Consider the following 17,274-nt stretch of genomic DNA (forward strand, 5'->3'; position numbering starts at 1 on the left):
TTTTAATTGCAATAGAACACTGAAAAAATTGTCCAACTAAAGTGGACAATAACCTCTAAGATCTTGCCAAGTTCACAAAATTCGGGACCGCAGTTCCAAAATTAAACACAAATTTCGAAAAATAAAAGTAAAAATTTCCTCTTTTTTTGGGCCTAATGTCAAACTTAACAATTTAAAGAACTGAAAATTCAGTAAATTTAGAAGAAACTGAATTTTAGCTGACAAATTACACTGAAAAAAATCCAAGTAAACTGAAAAAAAAAACCTGTGGAAGATCTTGATAGAATTAGAAAATTTTGGACCGAAACTAGGAAAATTAGTACCAAAAATTTGAATAATTGAAATGAAAATTTCTTGTTTTTTCGATATTAACGCAAACTTCTCAGTTTAAAGAGCCGAAATTTCAATAAATTAAAAAAAACCGTTTCGCTTCCATAGATTGCTCATCATAATGTTTAACCAAAGTGAAAAAACCTCTGGGAGATCTTGAGAACTTTTCACTACTCGGGTCAATGTTCTAAAAATAAATTCATATTTTGTAAAACTGAAATCAATATTTGTTGTTTTCCCAAGATTAATTTTAAGATTCGTTGTTTAAAGGCTTGGGGCGTCAATGAAATGAAAAAAACCTTTGACTTCACAAAAAAACTGAACAAAAAGTCCAAACAAATTGGAAAAACCTCTGAAAGCTCTTACCAAGCCTACAATATTCGGAACCGAAGTTCTAAAAGTAAATTTAGATTTCCAAAAAGTGAAAACAAAGTTTCCTGTGTTTTTTTTTGAGATTAATGTCAAGGTTTTCAATTTAAAGAGTTCAGTCTTCAATTAATTTAAAAGAAAATGGATTTTAATTGCAATAGAACACTGAAAAAATTCTCCAACTAAAGTGGACAATAACCTCTAAGATCTTGCCAAGTTCACAAAATTCGGGACCGCAGTTCCAAAATTAAACACAAATTTCGAAAAATAAAAGTAAAAATTTCCTCTTTTTTTTGGCCTAATGTCAAACTTAACAACTTAAAAAACTGAAACTTCAGTCAATTTAGAAGAAACTGAATTTTAGCTGACAAATAACACTGAAAAAAATCCAAGTAAACTGAAAAAAAAACCTGTGGAAGATCTTGATAGAATTAGAATATTTGGGACCGAAACTAGGAATATTAGTACCAAAAATTTGTATAATTCAAATGAAAATTTCTTGTTTTTTCGATATTAACGCAAACTTCTCAGTTTAAAGAGCTGAAATTTCAATAAATTAAAAAAAAAACAGTTTCGCTTCCATAGATTGCTCATCACAATGTTTAACCAAAGTGAAAAAACGTCTGGGAGATCTTGAGAACTTTTCACTACTCGGGTCAATGTTCTAAAAATAAATTCATATTTTGTAAAACTGAAATCAATATTTGTTGTTTTCCCAAGATTAATTTTAAGATTCGTTGTTTAAAGGCTTGAGGCGTCAATGAAATGAAAAAAACCTTTGACTTCCTCAAAAAAACTGAACAAAAAGTCCAAACAAATTGGAAAAACCTCTGAAAGCTTTTACCAAGCCTACAATATTCGGAACCGAAGTTCTAAAAGTAAATTTAGATTTCCAAAAAGTGTAAACAAAGTTTCCTGTGTTTTTTTTTTGAGATTAATGTCAAGGTTTTCAATTTAAAGAGTCCAGTCTTCAATTAATTTAAAAGAAAATGGATTTTAATTGCAATAGAACACTGAAAAAATTCTCCAACTAAAGTGGACAATAACCTCTAAGATCTTGCCAAGTTCACAAAATTCGGGACCGCAGTTCCAAAATTAAACACAAATTTCGAAAAATAAAAGTAAAAATTTCCTCTTTTTTGGGCCTAATGTCAAACTTAACAACTTAAAAAACTGAAACTTCAGTCAATTTAGAAGAAACTGAATTTTAGCTGACAAATAACACTGAAAAAAATCCAAGTAAACTGAAAAAAAAACCTGTGGAAGATCTTGATAGAATTAGAATATTTGGAACCGAAACTAGGAACATTAGTACCAAAAATTTGTATAATTCAAATGAAATTTCTTGTTTTTTCGATATTAACGCAAACTTCTCAGTTTAAAGAGCCGAAATTTCAATAAATTAAAAAAAAAAAAACAGTTTCGCTTCCATAGATTGCTCATCATAATGTTTAACCAAAGTGAAAAAACCTCTGGGAGATCTTGAGAACTTTTCACTACTCGGGTCAATGTTCTAAAAATAAATTCATATTTTGTAAAACTGAAATCAATATTTGTTGTTTTCCCAAGATTAATTTTAAGATTCGTTGTTTAAAGGCTTGAGGCGTCAATGAAATGAAAAAAAAACCTTTGACTTCCTCAAAAAAACTGAACAAAAAGTCCAAACAAATTGGAAAAACCTCTGAAAGCTTTTATCAAGCCTACAATATTCGGAACCGAAGTTCTAAAAGTAAATTTAGATTTCCAAAAAGTGAAAACAAAGTTTCCTGTGTTTTTTTTTTTTGAGATTAATGTCAAGGTTTTCAATTTAAAGAGTCCAGTCTTCAATTAATTTAAAAGAAAATGGATTTTAATTGCAATAGAACACTGAAAAAATTGTCCAACTAAAGTGGACAATAACCTCTAAGATCTTGCCAAGTTCACAAAATTCGGGACCGACGTTCCAAAATTAAACACAAATTTCGAAAAATAAAAGTAAAAATTTCCTCTCTTTTTGGGCCTAATGTCAAACTTAACAATTTAAAGAACTGAAACTTCAGTCAATTTAGAAGAAACTGAATTTTAGCTGACAAATAACACTGAAAAAAATCCAAGTAAACTGAAAAAAAAACCTGTGGAAGATCTTGATAGAATTAGAAAATTTTGGACCGAAACTAGGAAAATTAGTACCAAAAATTTGAATAATTGAAATGAAAATTTCTTGTTTTTTCGATTTTAACGCAAACTTCTCAGTTTAAAGAGCCGAAATTTCAATAAATTAAAAAAAAACCGTTTCGCTTCCATAGATTGCTCATCATAACGTTTAACCAAAGTGAAAAAACCTCTCGGAGATCTTGAGAACTGTTCACCACTCGGGTCGATGCTCTAAAAATAAATTCAAATTTTGAAAAACTGAAAGCTTAATTTGTGCAATTTCGTCTAAGTGTATTACGTTTAAAGTTTTTTGTAAGCTAATTCCTACTGATCATTTAACTCTGATGATGGCACCGAAACATGTTATCCCTCAGTTTATAATAAAAATGTGGCATCGACCTACTTTTCATCTCTTCTTGGTTTAATATTACAATTATGATAACTATTTGTTAATTTGTTGCAAAGAACGCATAAATGCCACAACTTTCGTCCATAATAATAATATGGATCATTGATTTCCCGTCTAATTATCTCAATTAAATAACTTATTAAATTTATTCAGTCGAATCAAGCCGGATTAACCGAATACTAAGTTTTATGTGTAAAACAACTTTTAATCTCTGTTAGTTATTATTTACGACCAGATTACAAGCCAAAGCGTTTACGACCTTTTCGCAACTACAACTTCGCGATAAAGCAAAATTTGAAGCTAATGACTCGTATAATTAATGACAATAATTACGTCTGTCCATGTAAATTCGAGCCAACTTTACGACATGATTGGAAGCCAAAAGTTAACACTTCAAGGACTGCCTGAGGCGGCAGTCGTGTCTAGAATGACAGTAAAATGCGATCACTTTTTAACTTGCCTATTATAATCTCGTTATCAAGCCCGGCCTCATTAACACTACTGAGAATTCCTGGACCGAGGTATTTGTGTTATTATTCTCATTTTCGTATGACACGCGTGAAATCGGCATTATCGTTCACTCGAATCACAAAAAATACCAACATTTCAATCGCGTAATTGGATTTTATGTATGGATTTTAATCTTCTCTTAGTGAAAAGCACGAGCGTGAGAATTCAATAACGATAGAAGTTGAAGTCATTAAGAGATTAAATCGCGACCACGTGAAGCTTAGTGTGTGCATACTAAAAATAGAAGGACGGGCGGGAAAACGCGCTGGAAAAGAGAGAAAAAGGAAATTGATTGTTAGTGGATTCCCGATTTTAGGAGCTTTGAGCTTTTAACAACGAATTCTTGAGTTTTTCGATCAAAAATCTAGTTTTTAATTTCCCTTTCCAGATATTACGAAACGGGTAGCTTTAAGGCAGGCGTAATCGGCGGCTCCAAACCCAAAGTAGCAACCCCTCCAGTAGTAGACGCCATAGCCAACTACAAAAGAGAAAACCCGACGATGTTCGCCTGGGAAATCCGTGATAGACTTTTAGCAGAAGGCATATGCTCTCAAGACAATGTACCTAGTGTTTCATCGATAAATAGGTAAGTTCCAATTTTTTTTTCCACTTGAAGTAATCAAGTAATCGTCCAAGGGTCTAAATATGTCGTCACATTAATTCCCGCCGCGTTTTCGCCTAAATCACATCTGCTATTTTATTAATCAGAAGTGCGGGGTACTGATATGTCGTAATGGACCTATCCCGCGGGACCACCGGTCAAATTAAATGTGTCAAATCGGCCCCCAACACGCCCGGCCTACTCGATGTTATCTGCGCATTATAATAGGGGGGTGGCTATGATTGCACGATTGTTTCAAATGGATTGTGTTGGTGTTGAGTGGCTCTTTATGTTCGCTTTGATATTATAATAAATTACTTCGGTCGATCTATACACTAGATCTGGGCTCGGTTTCAATACCTAAGTAATTTACAAATGCCAGCAGATCCGGAGGAAAAATGCTTTGAATGAGGAGGGAAAATCGAACGGCATAGAAATTCGGCGCAGACTGTATATCACGGCTGGATTTTTTGTATCGCAGGCTTTTCGAACTGTAGTTGTGTATTTTTTTAATAAAATTACGATTTGCAGGGGTAATAAGACCATAATGGGCCATAATGTTGATGTTATGTACACCCACTTGTCTCAAATACCGAAAAGCTGGTGTTTAGGGGTGCAATAAGTAGCCGTATGGTGCATGTATTCTGTGACGCTGGGGTTGCACAAGGGCTGTAAAAGGTACACGGAATTGCCCGAGGGACCACCAATAGGTTTGATTGTCTTTATGACGTGTCCGGTGGGATTTGTTCAATTTCTAAATAAATGCACACAGTTCGATGGATCGCTGCAGATTCTTTTACGGAATTGGGGACTAAGTAATATGAAAAAACTAGTTTGAACAAAAAAATCTAACCAAACCGACGAAACGAAGAACACAAAGATTTTTCTCTTTCGCAGAACTAAAAAAAAGTGTCTAAATCAATTTGGAAAGACCCTCGACGAGGTCTTGCTAAATCTACAATACTCTGGACCGAAGTTCTAAAATTAATCCCAGAATTAGAAAAACTGAAATCAAAGTTTCTTGTTTTTTCGAGATTAATGTTAAACTCCCAGTTTAAAGACTCGAAGTTTCAATTAATTTGAGAATATTCAATGTTATTTCCATAGAAAACTGAACAAATTGTTTAACCAAACTGGAAAAAATTTCTGAAAAATCTGGTATAATTCGTATATTTGTGACCAAAGTTCTAAAATTAATCTCAGAATAAAAAAAAAATAAACAAAACTCTTTTTTTTTCGGGATTAAAGAGCAAGCTTCGAAGTTTAAAGAGGCGAAACTTTAACAATTTTAAAAACATGTCCAATACCCAACATTATGTCTAAACAAAGCGAAGAGAAAGTTCTAAAGATCTTGAGAAATCTGTACTATTCTGGACCGAAATTCTAAAATTAATGACAGATTTCAAAAAACTGAAATCAAAGCTTCAATTTTTATTGCGATTAATGTTAAACTTCGTAGTTTAAAGACCTGAAACTTCAATCAATTTGAGAAAATGCCGTTTCATTTCCATTGAAAACTGAAGAAAATGCGTAACAAAACTGGAAAATACATATGAAAGCTCTTGCTAAGTCTACAATATTCGGAACCGAGGTTCTAAAAATAAACCTAGATTTCGAAAAACTGAAATCAAAGTTCCTTATTTTTTCGAGATTAGTGTCAAGATTCTCAGTTTAAAGAGTCGAAACTTCAGTTAATTAAAAATAAGTGCCTGTTTATTTCCAAAGAAAACTGGAAAAAACATTTATCTAAATTGGAGAAGAACCTCTGGGAGATCTTGAAAAATCCGAAATATTCGAGGCCGAAATTGCAAAATTAAACTTAAATTTCGGAAATCTGAAGTCAAAGTTTCCTGTTTCTTTGCGACTAATGTCAATATTGACAATTTAAAGAAGCGATACTTTAATCAATCTAAAAACTACCTTTTGTCTTACATAGAAAACTGAAAAAAAAAAATTTAACAGTTCTGTCAGAAAAACCTCTGGAAGATCTTATCAGATCTATACGTATAATATTCGGGACCGAAGTTCTAAAATTAATCCCATATTTAGAAGAATTTTTAAAAAACTTGTTTTCGAAATTATGCCAAACTTCGAGTTTAAGAGCCAAAGCTTCAATGATTTAAAAATCTGCCGTCTTGTTTCCATAGAATACTCAACATAATGTCTAAACAAAGTGAAAAAAAAACCTCTAAAGATCATCAGAAATTTATATTCGGAACCAAACTTCTACAATCGATGCCAGATTTTGAAAACTTAAATCAAAGTTTCTATTTTTAGTGCGATTAATGTTAAACTCCGCACTTTAAAGGGTTGAAGCTTCAATTAATTTGAGAAAATTCCATTTCATTTCCATTGAAAACTGAAGAAAATGCGTAACAAAACTGGAAAAAACATATGAAAGCTATTGCCAAGTCTACAATATTCGGATCGAGGTTCTAAAAGTAAGTCTAGATTTCGAAAAACTGAAATCAAAGTTTCTTATTTTTTCGAGATTAGTGTCAAGATTCTAAATTTAAAGAGTCGAAACTTCAATTAATTAAAAATAAGTGCCTGTTTATTTCCAAAGAAAACCGGAAAAAACATTTATCTAAATTGGAGACGAACCTCTGGGAAATCTTGAAAAACCCGAAATATTCGAGGCCAAAATTGCAAAATTAAACTTAAATTTCGGAAATCTGAAGTCTAAGTTTCTTGTTTCTTTGAGACTAATGTTAATATTGGCAATTTAAAGAAGCGATGCTTTAATCAATCTAAAAAATACCTTTTGCCTTCCATAGAAAACTGAAAAAAAAAAATGTTACCGTTCTGTCAGAAAAACCTCTGGAAGATCTTATCAGATCTATTCGTATAATATTCGGGACCGAAGTTCTAAAATTAATCCCATATTTAGAAGAATTTTTAAAAAACTTGTTTTCGAAATTATGCCAAACTTCGAGTTTAAGAGCCAAAGCTTCAATGATTTAAAAATCTGCCGTCTTGTTTCCATAGAATACTCAACATAATGTCTAAACAAAGTGAAAAAAAAACCTCTAAAGATCATCAGAAATTTATATTCGGAACCAAACTTCTACAATCGATGCCAGATTTTGAAAACTTAAATCAAAGTTTCTATTTTTAGTGCGATTAATGTTAAACTCCGCACTTTAAAGGGTTGAAGCTTCAATTAATTTGAGAAAATTCCATTTCATTTCCATTGAAAACTGAAGAAAATGCGTAACAAAACTGGAAAAAACATATGAAAGCTATTGCCAAGTCTACAATATTCGGATCGAGGTTCTAAAAGTAAGTCTAGATTTCGAAAAACTGAAATCAAAGTTTCTTATTTTTTCGAGATTAGTGTCAAGATTCTAAATTTAAAGAGTCGAAACTTCAATTAATTAAAAATAAGTGCCTGTTTATTTCCAAAGAAAACCGGAAAAAACATTTATCTAAATTGGAGACGAACCTCTGGGAAATCTTGAAAAACCCGAAATATTCGAGGCCAAAATTGCAAAATTAAACTTAAATTTCGGAAATCTGAAGTCTAAGTTTCTTGTTTCTTTGAGACTAATGTTAATATTGGCAATTTAAAGAAGCGATGCTTTAATCAATCTAAAAAATACCTTTTGCCTTCCATAGAAAACTGAAAAAAAAAATGTTACCGTTCTGTCAGAAAACCTCTGGAAGATCTTATCAGATCTATTCGTATAATATTCGGGACCGAAGTTCTAAAATTAATCCCATATTTAGAAGAATTTTTAAAAAACTTGTTTTCGAAATTATGCCAAACGTCGAGTTTAAGAGCCAAAGCTTCAATGATTTAAAAATCTGCCTTCTTGTTTCCATAGAATACTCAACATAATGTCTAAACAAAGTGAAAAAAGAACCTCTAAAGATCTTCAGAAATTTATACTATTCGGAACCAAACTTCTACAATCGATGCCAGATTTTGAAAACTTAAATCAAAGTTTCTATTTTTATTGCGATTAATGTTAAACTCCGCACTTTAAAGGCTTGAAGCTTCAATTAGTTTGAGAAAATTCCATTTCATTTCCATTGAAAACTGAAGAAAATGCGTAACAAAACTGGAAAAAACATATGAAAGCTCTTGCCAAGTCTACAATATTCGGACCGAGGTTCTAAAAGTAAGTCTAGATTTCGTAAAACTGAAATCAAACTTTCGTATTTTTTCGAGATTAGTGTCAAGATTATCAGTTTAAAGAGTCGAAACTTCAATTAACTAAAAATAAGTGCCTGTTTATTTCCAAAGAAAACCGGAAAAAACATGTATCTAAATTGGAGAAGAACCTGTGGTAGATCCTGAAAAGTCCAAAATATTCGAGGCCGAAATTGCAAAATAAAACTTAAATTTCGAAAATCTGAAGGCGAAACTTTAATCAAATTAAAAAGTACCTTTTATCCTATAGAAAATTGAAAAAAAATGTAACCGATCTGTCAGAAAAACCCCTGGAAGAATTTAAAAGAAAATATAAATTTAAAAATATATACAAACTGAAAAAAGATCTAACAAATCCGGAGAAAAGCTTCTGAAAGATCTTGCCAAGTCAAAAATATTCGGGGCCGAAGTTCCAAAATTAAATTCAAATTTGGAAAAATTAAGCTTAAGTTTCTTTCTTTGAAATAAATGTTAAATTTAGCAGTTTAAAAAGCCGCAATCTAAAAAACTGAAATAATCTTACTAAACTGGCAGAAAACCTCTGGAAGATCTTGAGAAATTTCGAATAAATGAAATTCAATATTTCTCAATATCTTTTAGATTAATGTCAAGGATCACAGTTTGAGGATTCGAAGCTTCAATTAATTTAAAAATATTAGCTTATCCCTTCCAAAGCGCCGATTACGCAAACGATCCTTTAAACCCATTTAATAACTCCTCCGTCCGTCTCCAATTAACCCCTTCCCCCTAATCGCTTTATTTTTCCTCTCCCTGTTTATAAATTCTCCGCTCTCACCCCCGAATTTATGATCTCTCCCGAAAATGCCCCCTTAATGGCTAATGTCATCTTGGTCGGACCAATAAAACAAATGATAAATTCACGATGTGAGCCAGTTCAGGGGCGCGGAGAGGGGGCAAGGAGAAGCCGGAAACGGACATGACGCCATGCTGAGTAGAAACAGCGGAAGACTACTCCAAACAATAGCTTGGCGCGCTCTGTTTTTATGTCATCGCAATTAGAACGGCGGAGATTCAGAAATACTGTTTTTCCAACTTCTAACGATCCCCGTCCTGGTTTTTGTGGTTATATCTGCCTCGCAAATATCATTATCTTAACTTTTTATTGCCTAAAAGGTAAAATGCTTTCTTCTGTTTTGCTAACCAGAGGCGGTGCGGATTTATGGCCGCTTTAATAATCGCATCTGGAGATGGCGCCGACTTTTTCCGAATTACGAGTGAAAACATATTTAGAGGGTGGGCGCCCGTAATGAGATAAGAGCGAAATTTATTCGGGTTGAGACGACTAAAATTTTTTCCAGTCGCTGGGGAAAAGCGGATTTTTCGTCAAGTGTATCTAAATAAATCATTAACGAAAACGAAAAAGAACAGAGGACTCAGAACGGACTCTAAGTAAGTCCAAGTGTGGTAATTATAATATGATCTCTCCGAACACAAATACCCGGCGATACTATCGGAATTTAAAAAAGGGGCGGCCTTCGGGTGTCGATACAAAAGTGCTTTTAACTAATTCGTCACGCCAGGCCTGGAAAAATTAGCCTCAATCTTCGATTACCCGAGCCGCTCTCCGGATAATCCGACTTTTGAAAACTTTAAATAGCCAGAAAGTTCACCCCTTGAAGTGTACAAGCAAAAGCAAAGTAGCGGTCTGGCGATTCGCTTGAGTAAGCTGGGGGGAGTGGCGTATCCTAGAGGGGTTCTGATCGAGTGGTGATTTTATGCCGTTCCTTGTAAATTATGAGTATTTGCTGGTCGCAGCATGGAAATTGCCGACCTCAAGTGCTTATTAAGGCCGATTTACGTGCGTTATAAATGACATCTAGAGAAAAATAGATAGGTGTTAAAATAAATAAATCAGCGGAGCAACGATACGAGGAAATTAACAGTGATCATGGGAGTGGAACCCGAAGGGCGGGAATAATTGGCTAACTGATCTTGAACCGACTAATCAAAACCGAGTTTTTCATAAGTGTTGGACGTCAAAATTGCTGACGCTTTAGGCTTTGTAATTAGGGTTTTTGTCGAGTTATTAATATTTTTTTTATTGAATTATTTTGGGGTTTTATTAGTATCTCCAGAACGATGTACTCTGTACTTGCTTTCTGTCTGGATTATTGATTAACAGGAACTTTAACCTGCCTTGTGTCTGTTACGGTTTCTAAGATCATTTTTATAAAATATTTACATTGCCGTTCATTTTCGTAAAATGTAAATATAGGGTTTATATAATTTTCAGAGATCGTTGTCTATATTGAAAAAATTCGTCATGTTTCCTGGAGCCATAACCATATCCTCTAATCTAGCTCATCGTTTCCATCCAGTGTCCACTTTCCCCCGTCAAACTTTACAAAACCGCCAAAACTAGCAAGAACTCGGTTATGTTCTTTCGGTTGTATGTAAATCTGACAGTTGGTCGAACAAGGAGTTCCTCTCCATTTTGCAGCATCGCCGAGCGAAGCGGATATCGGTTTGAGCTCGATTTCACGAATCTGAGAGTCAGCCGAGCGTTCCGGAACCGGCTTTCTTCTCTTATTGATTTTCTCCTGCTCATTCTCAACCCCCTTAGTCCCTTTCCTTGTCAAAATCCCCAGCCGCCGTTCGTTGGACGTCTTTCTCTATGCCTTACCTTGAGGATCGGTATCAAAGTTAAAATTGCTACCGAATCGACTATCATTACAAAGGGGCCATCGCCAGCACACAAATTAAACCCGGATTGATCGTGTTAAGTGAGGGTTGGGGCATGACGACGTCGTCTGGTCAAGGTGGACGAGAAGTGGAATTTCGGATGGGCGAGTAAAAGTTTTCCGGGTGGTGACGCAATTTAATCGACCGGATTTCGTAATTAATCAAAGCATGGAGGCAAGATCGAACGCGAGAAAAAGAGTGTGAAATCGGTGGTTTTCTGGGTTGGGTGGGAGTGTGAAGTGCTTGAGAGAAGTTTTGGAAATTCACTGGCAAAATAGTTTTTCGGGTTTTACAATTTTGTAATATTTCCCAAACAGTTTATTTTTTTGCTTGTCGATCATGGAATCTGTAAAAGTAGGTCTTCCCTTTCCGTGATTCGAAAATGAATTTTAATTTTCGAAATTTCTGGGCAAATTGTTTTGACGAAAATATCGACTATTTTGATATTTTCTAAAATTGTTCAGCTTGACAATTTAATTACTTGAACACTTTGTACTAGAAAGAACACTTTGTTTGAAAGATTTTAGGTAAACAATTTTTAAATTTTTATGAGCATGGAATTGCGACAAAAAAAGTTAAGAAATCAAAGAAAGAAATGGAGATTTTTGAAAAGTTGTATAGTGTCAATTGGTCAATGGATCTTCTTCTATGTTTAAAATAAAGAGTTCTTTCTAACACAAAGTGTTTAAGTAAATAAAATCATCATGAAATTTATATTATATTATAAGACATTTCTGTACCTTATTATTTCACGTTTATTTTCAACCTTAGACACATATTTTACAATTTTTTTTGGAAAAAACTCGAAATCCTGAAATAAGACTTTAGAAATTATCTTAGAAACTTCGAAATCAACTACTCTGAAATTTTGCGCACGCTTTAAGATCACCATGAGCACAGTAACCCGCTAATCAGAATTTGTTTATTCATCCCTTCCAAAAACTTGATGACGTCATCTAAAATTTTGCGAAATAAATCACACTAGAAATTGCAAAATAATATGTTTGTCTCTGCGGGACTTCTTTTTTAGAATAAGTATAAGTTGCATGTCTAATTTTTTTTTAATTATGGAAACACAAAACTTTTGTTATACCTATAAAGTTTGACAGCAATCAGTTCAGTAGTTTGAGAACTCATAGAAGACAGATAAGGTTGCAATTTTTTTATAACATTTTGTTTGAATTAAATTCAAAATGTGAGTTACGATCATTTTTTACCAGTGAATTTACTAAAAAAAAGATTTTTCCCATAAAAAAATTATTTTTATCTAAATTTTTTCAGTTCTATTCAGATTGTTTCAAATCCTTACATTCTTCCAGAATCTTCCAGATTTTTCTAGATTTTTCTAGATTTCTAGAGGTTCTTCGACATTCTACACAAATTCTCACAGGTTTCCTCAGATTCTCTTAGATTGCTTCAGATTCTTTCAGATTTTCTAGCAGATTTTTCCGAAACTCAGATTCTGTTCGAATCTCCCATATCCTCTCAGGTGCTCTCAGACTTTTTCCTTTCGCATTCTTGCAGACTCTCAGATTCTCTTAGATACTCTCAAATTCTCTCAAATCCTCTAGATTATTTCAAATTCTCTCAGATTCTCTCAGATCCCTCAGATTTTTTCAGATGACTTCAGATTATCTAGATTCTTTCAGATTCTTTCCGAATTGCTCAGAATCTCTGAGATTCTCATAGATTCTCTTAACTTTCCTTAGATTGTCTTGGATTTTTTCAGATTCCTTCAGATTCTTTCCGAATCTCTCAGAATTTCTCAGATTCTCTCGAATTCTTACAGATTCTTGCAGCTTTTTCTAGATTCATTGATTTTTTTCTAAATTCTTCGAGATTATTCGAGATATTCTCAGATTGTTTCAGATTCTCCCATATTGCTTAAGATTCCTTTGAATTATTTTCAAATCGCTCAGACTCTTTCCGAATCACCCAATTTGACTCATATTCTCTCAGATACCCTCAAATTCTATCAGATTTTTTCAGATTTTTTGAATTTCTCAGATTCTCTCAGATTCTTTCAGATTATCTAGATTATTTTAGATTCTTTCCGAATAGCTCAGAATCTCCGAGATTCTCTCAAATTCTCACATATACCCTCAAATTGTGTCAGACTTTTTCAAATTCCCTCAGATTTTTACCAGATTTTTCTAGATTCATTTAAATGTTTCTAAATTCTTCCAGATTCTTCAAGATACTCTCAGATTGTTTCAGATTTCCACAGATTCTCATAGGTTTTCTCAGATTCTTTTTGATTCTGTCAGATTATTTCCGAATCTCTCAGATTCTTGCCGAATCACCCAATTTCTCTCACATTCGCCCAAATTGCCGCAGATTCCATCAGATTCTTTCAGATACGATCAGATTCTCCACAGATTCTCACAGGTTTCCTCAGATTCTTTTAGATTTATTCAGATTCCTTCTTCAGATTATCTCTCAGATGCCCTCAGATTCTCTCAGATTCTTTCGGTTTCTCCCAGATTCTCTCGGGTGCACCAAATTCCTCCAGGTTCTTCCAGATTCTTTCATATTCTCTCAGATTCTTTCAGATTCCCTGAGAATGTCTCACATTTTTTCAGATTCTTTCAGATTAGCAAGATTCCTTCAGATTCTCTCAAATCCCCTCAAATTGTCTCAAATGTTTTCAAATTCATTCAGATTCTTCCAGATTTTTTTAGATTCTCTACAAATTCTCACAAGTTTCTTCAGATTCTCCCGAATTTCTTCAGATTCTTGCGGATTCTTTCCGAATCACACAATTTCTCTCATATTTCCCCAAATTGCCTCAAATTCCTTGAGAATCTTTCAGATTCTCTCAGATCTCTCCAGATTTTTTCCAAATTTGTCAGAATGTCTAAGATTCTTTCAGATCCCTTCAAATTGTCTCAGATTTTTTTCAGATTCCCTCAGATTTTTACCAGATTTTTCTAGATTCATTTAAATGTTTCTAAATTCTTCCAGATACTCTCAGATTGTTTCAGATTTCCACAGATTCTCATAGGTTTTCTCAAATTATTTTTGAATTTCTCAGATTATTTCCGAATCTCTCAGATTCTTCCCGAATCATCCAATTTCTCTCACATTGGCCCAAATTGCCGCAGATTCCATCAGATTCTTTCAGATACGATCAGATTCTCCACAGATTCTCACAGGTTTCCTCAGATTCTTTTAAATTTATTCAGATTCCTTCTTCAGATTATCTCTCAGGTGCCCTCAGATGCTCTCAGCTTCTTTCGGTTTCGCCCAGATTCTCTCGGATGGACCAAATTCCTCCAGGTTCTTCCAGATTCTTTCATATTCTCTCAGATTCTTTTAGATTCCCTGAGAATGTCTCAGATTTTTTCAGATTCTTTCAGATTAGCTAGATTCCTTCAGATTCTTTCAAATCCCCTCAAATTGTCTCAAATGTTTTCAAATTCATTCACATTCTCCCAGATTTTTTTAGATTCTCTACAAATTATCAAAAGTTTCTTCAAATTCTCTCGAATTTCTTCAGATTCTTTCGAATTTTTCCTGAATCATCCAATTTCTCTCATATTTCCCCAAATCGCCTCAGATTCGTTCAGATTCTTTCAGATTCTCTCAGATCCCTCCAGATTCTTTCCAAATTTGTCAGAATCTCTCAGATTCTTTCAGATCCCCTCAAATTGTCTCAGATTTTTTTTCAGATTCCGTCAGATTCTTCCAGATTTTTCTAGATTCATTTTAATGTTTCCAAATTTTTCGAGGTTCTTCGAAAGACTCTCAGATTGTTTCAGATTCTCCACAATTTCCAATAGGTTTCCTCAGATTTCACAAATTCTTTCTATTATACTCTCTCTGAATCTCTCAAATTCTTCCCGAATCACCCAGTTTCTCCCATATTCTTTCCAATTTCTTCAAATTCCCACAGATTCCCTTAGACTCTCTCAAATTATCTCCGATTTTCTCAAATTCTCCCAGATTCTCTCAGATTCTTTCAGATTCTTGCAGGTTATCTCAGATTCTCTCAGATTAATTCAGATTCTTTCCGAATCTTTCAGAATCTCTCAGATTCTCTCGTTTTTTCTAGATTCATTTAATTTCTTCTAAATTCTTCGAGATTATTCGAGATACTCTCAGACTGTTTCAGATTATCCACAGATTCTAATAAATTTCGTCAGATTCTCCCAAATTTCTTAAGATTCCTTCGCATTCTTTTCGAATGAATCTCTCAGATTCTTTCCAAATCACCCAACTTCTCTCACATTCTCTTAAATTCCCGCAGATTCCCTTAGATTCTTTTATATTGTCTCAGATTCTCTTAGATCCTTTCAGACTCTTTCAGATCCTCTCACATTCTTTCAAATTCTTTTTTTTGCGATCGTTTTTTGCCAGTAAATTTACTAAAAAAAATATTTTTGCCAGAACAAAATATCTTTTGTTTATAAAGCAGGCCAGAATGCTAAAGCGCGCTCGGACCAATGAGCACAGCTTGACTCCAGAGGAATATATAAATAATTACCATTTTTGGCAATTTATCGAAGAAAATATCATATTTCTGGTTACGTAAAGTCAGTCCTTATTTTATTCATGATCAGAAAAGTTTATTTATATGAACTACAGCATTCGCGTTTGGCTCATGGCGCAAATGTTATACCCATGAACTATTAGTGATTTTCACAATCGCTGAATTTACACGGACGCGTTTGAACATTCAAGACCCTGACTTGACCTAACCCGACTTGCCCTGAACTGAATCATTAACCTGACCTGATCTGACATGACTTGAGCTAGACTGAATTATCCTGACCTGAGCTGACCTGACTTGGACATGTTTAAACATTTGAAGAATTTTTTTGTATAAAAAAAGTTAGAAACATTTAACTCGAACTTTTCCCTTTTTAGTTTCTAAATAATCACGACTATCAAACAATATGTGAAAATTTGTGCCGACGATATCATTTTAAAATATCGCTTATTTCGCCCCTTTTTCCGCTATAACGTGGGCTTTAAAAGCATCATTGTGCAGTTATTCCATCAGCCCCATCCACGCATCCCCTCGCTCTAGGATGATTGTGCAAATAAAATTAGAATCCTCTAAAAATCCTCGCTAACATATGAAGTCACATCGGCCTCAAGGGGAGCAGAACGCGTAGAGCAATGGGATGTAAGTAATTCTGCCAGCATCTGGCAAGGGCGTGTACACACACCACTCAGTCGGTGTAATAATGTGCTTAAAGATACCGCACCCCCGCAGATATTAGGGGTTCACACTTCAACTCTTATTAGACAGGAGGAGATAAGATTGTCAAACAATTTGTCCAGCATTATGGGATCAGATTTCGGGGAGTTATCAGGCAGCACTGCTTTTTAATTGATACGAGCATCGATAAAGCTCAAAATGCAGCCAAAAGGACCAAAATTTATTACGAAACCAGCCTGTATATAAATTGGGTGAAGTTAAATTAGTGGCCGTAACCCGCGAAACGGCCGCCTCCCGCCCCCGCGCCGCCCCTTCGCTGCACCGCGAATTTCCCTCCCCGAGTATCCTTTTAATCATAACATCAATGAACCACTTTATAAACAAACGCAGAACCCGCAACTCAAACTAATAAGTCTCATTGCAAATTAGATTACAGGATCCAGAGCTTTGTGCTTCGCTAATACAGCAGCAGAAAGCTCAGTCGGCCAAGTCGACGGCTCGCCGCCTCGCTTTAAAGTCGCCCCTTTTCGCGACCACCACCGAGCTGATCCGCTGCATCTGTACGGCCACTTAACTGCGGCTTTCTCTGTTGCTGTAATTGTTCCGCAAATTATATTTGTGGATAGAACTATAAGCTCTCACTGAGGTAAATATGGTTATTTTGATGTATGCAGGCTTTGCTTTTGATGGCAGAGGAACACGTCGAAATGGACTTAGAGAGCTCTTTGTGGCACCACGATGCAAATGGAACAAGAGTTTGGCTAATACGCGACATAGAGAATGCGTAATTATTTATTTTTGGAGGAGGTCTCGTCGGGGGGAGCGGCAAATTGACGCAGATATCGACGGATTAATCGCGTTTTAAATAACAATCGTGTGGAGTCCCCTTAGTGCAT

At 34.5% G+C, this 17,274-nt stretch overlaps 1 protein-coding gene across 5 annotated transcripts in view; it reads left to right on the forward strand.

Moving 5' to 3' along the window:
• Positions 1–17,274, forward strand: part of LOC135127736 (paired box protein Pax-5) — a 265,311-nt gene that overhangs the window by 200,959 nt on the left and 47,078 nt on the right. For all 5 annotated transcript variants that reach the window (XM_064054323.1, XM_064054325.1, XM_064054327.1 and 2 more), the window contains one exon: positions 4,140–4,337. In XM_064054323.1, coding sequence (XP_063910393.1) covers positions 4,140–4,337 — 198 coding nt within the window. The remainder of the gene's footprint in view (positions 1–4,139; positions 4,338–17,274) is intronic.

The sequence above is a fragment of the Zophobas morio genome, unplaced genomic scaffold (assembly GCF_036711695.1).
Source record: "Zophobas morio isolate AGI-343-1 ecotype UQ-CSIRO unplaced genomic scaffold, CSIRO_AGI_Zmor_V1 ptg000012l, whole genome shotgun sequence".
In the NCBI taxonomy this organism is placed as follows: Eukaryota; Metazoa; Arthropoda; class Insecta; order Coleoptera; family Tenebrionidae; genus Zophobas; species Zophobas morio.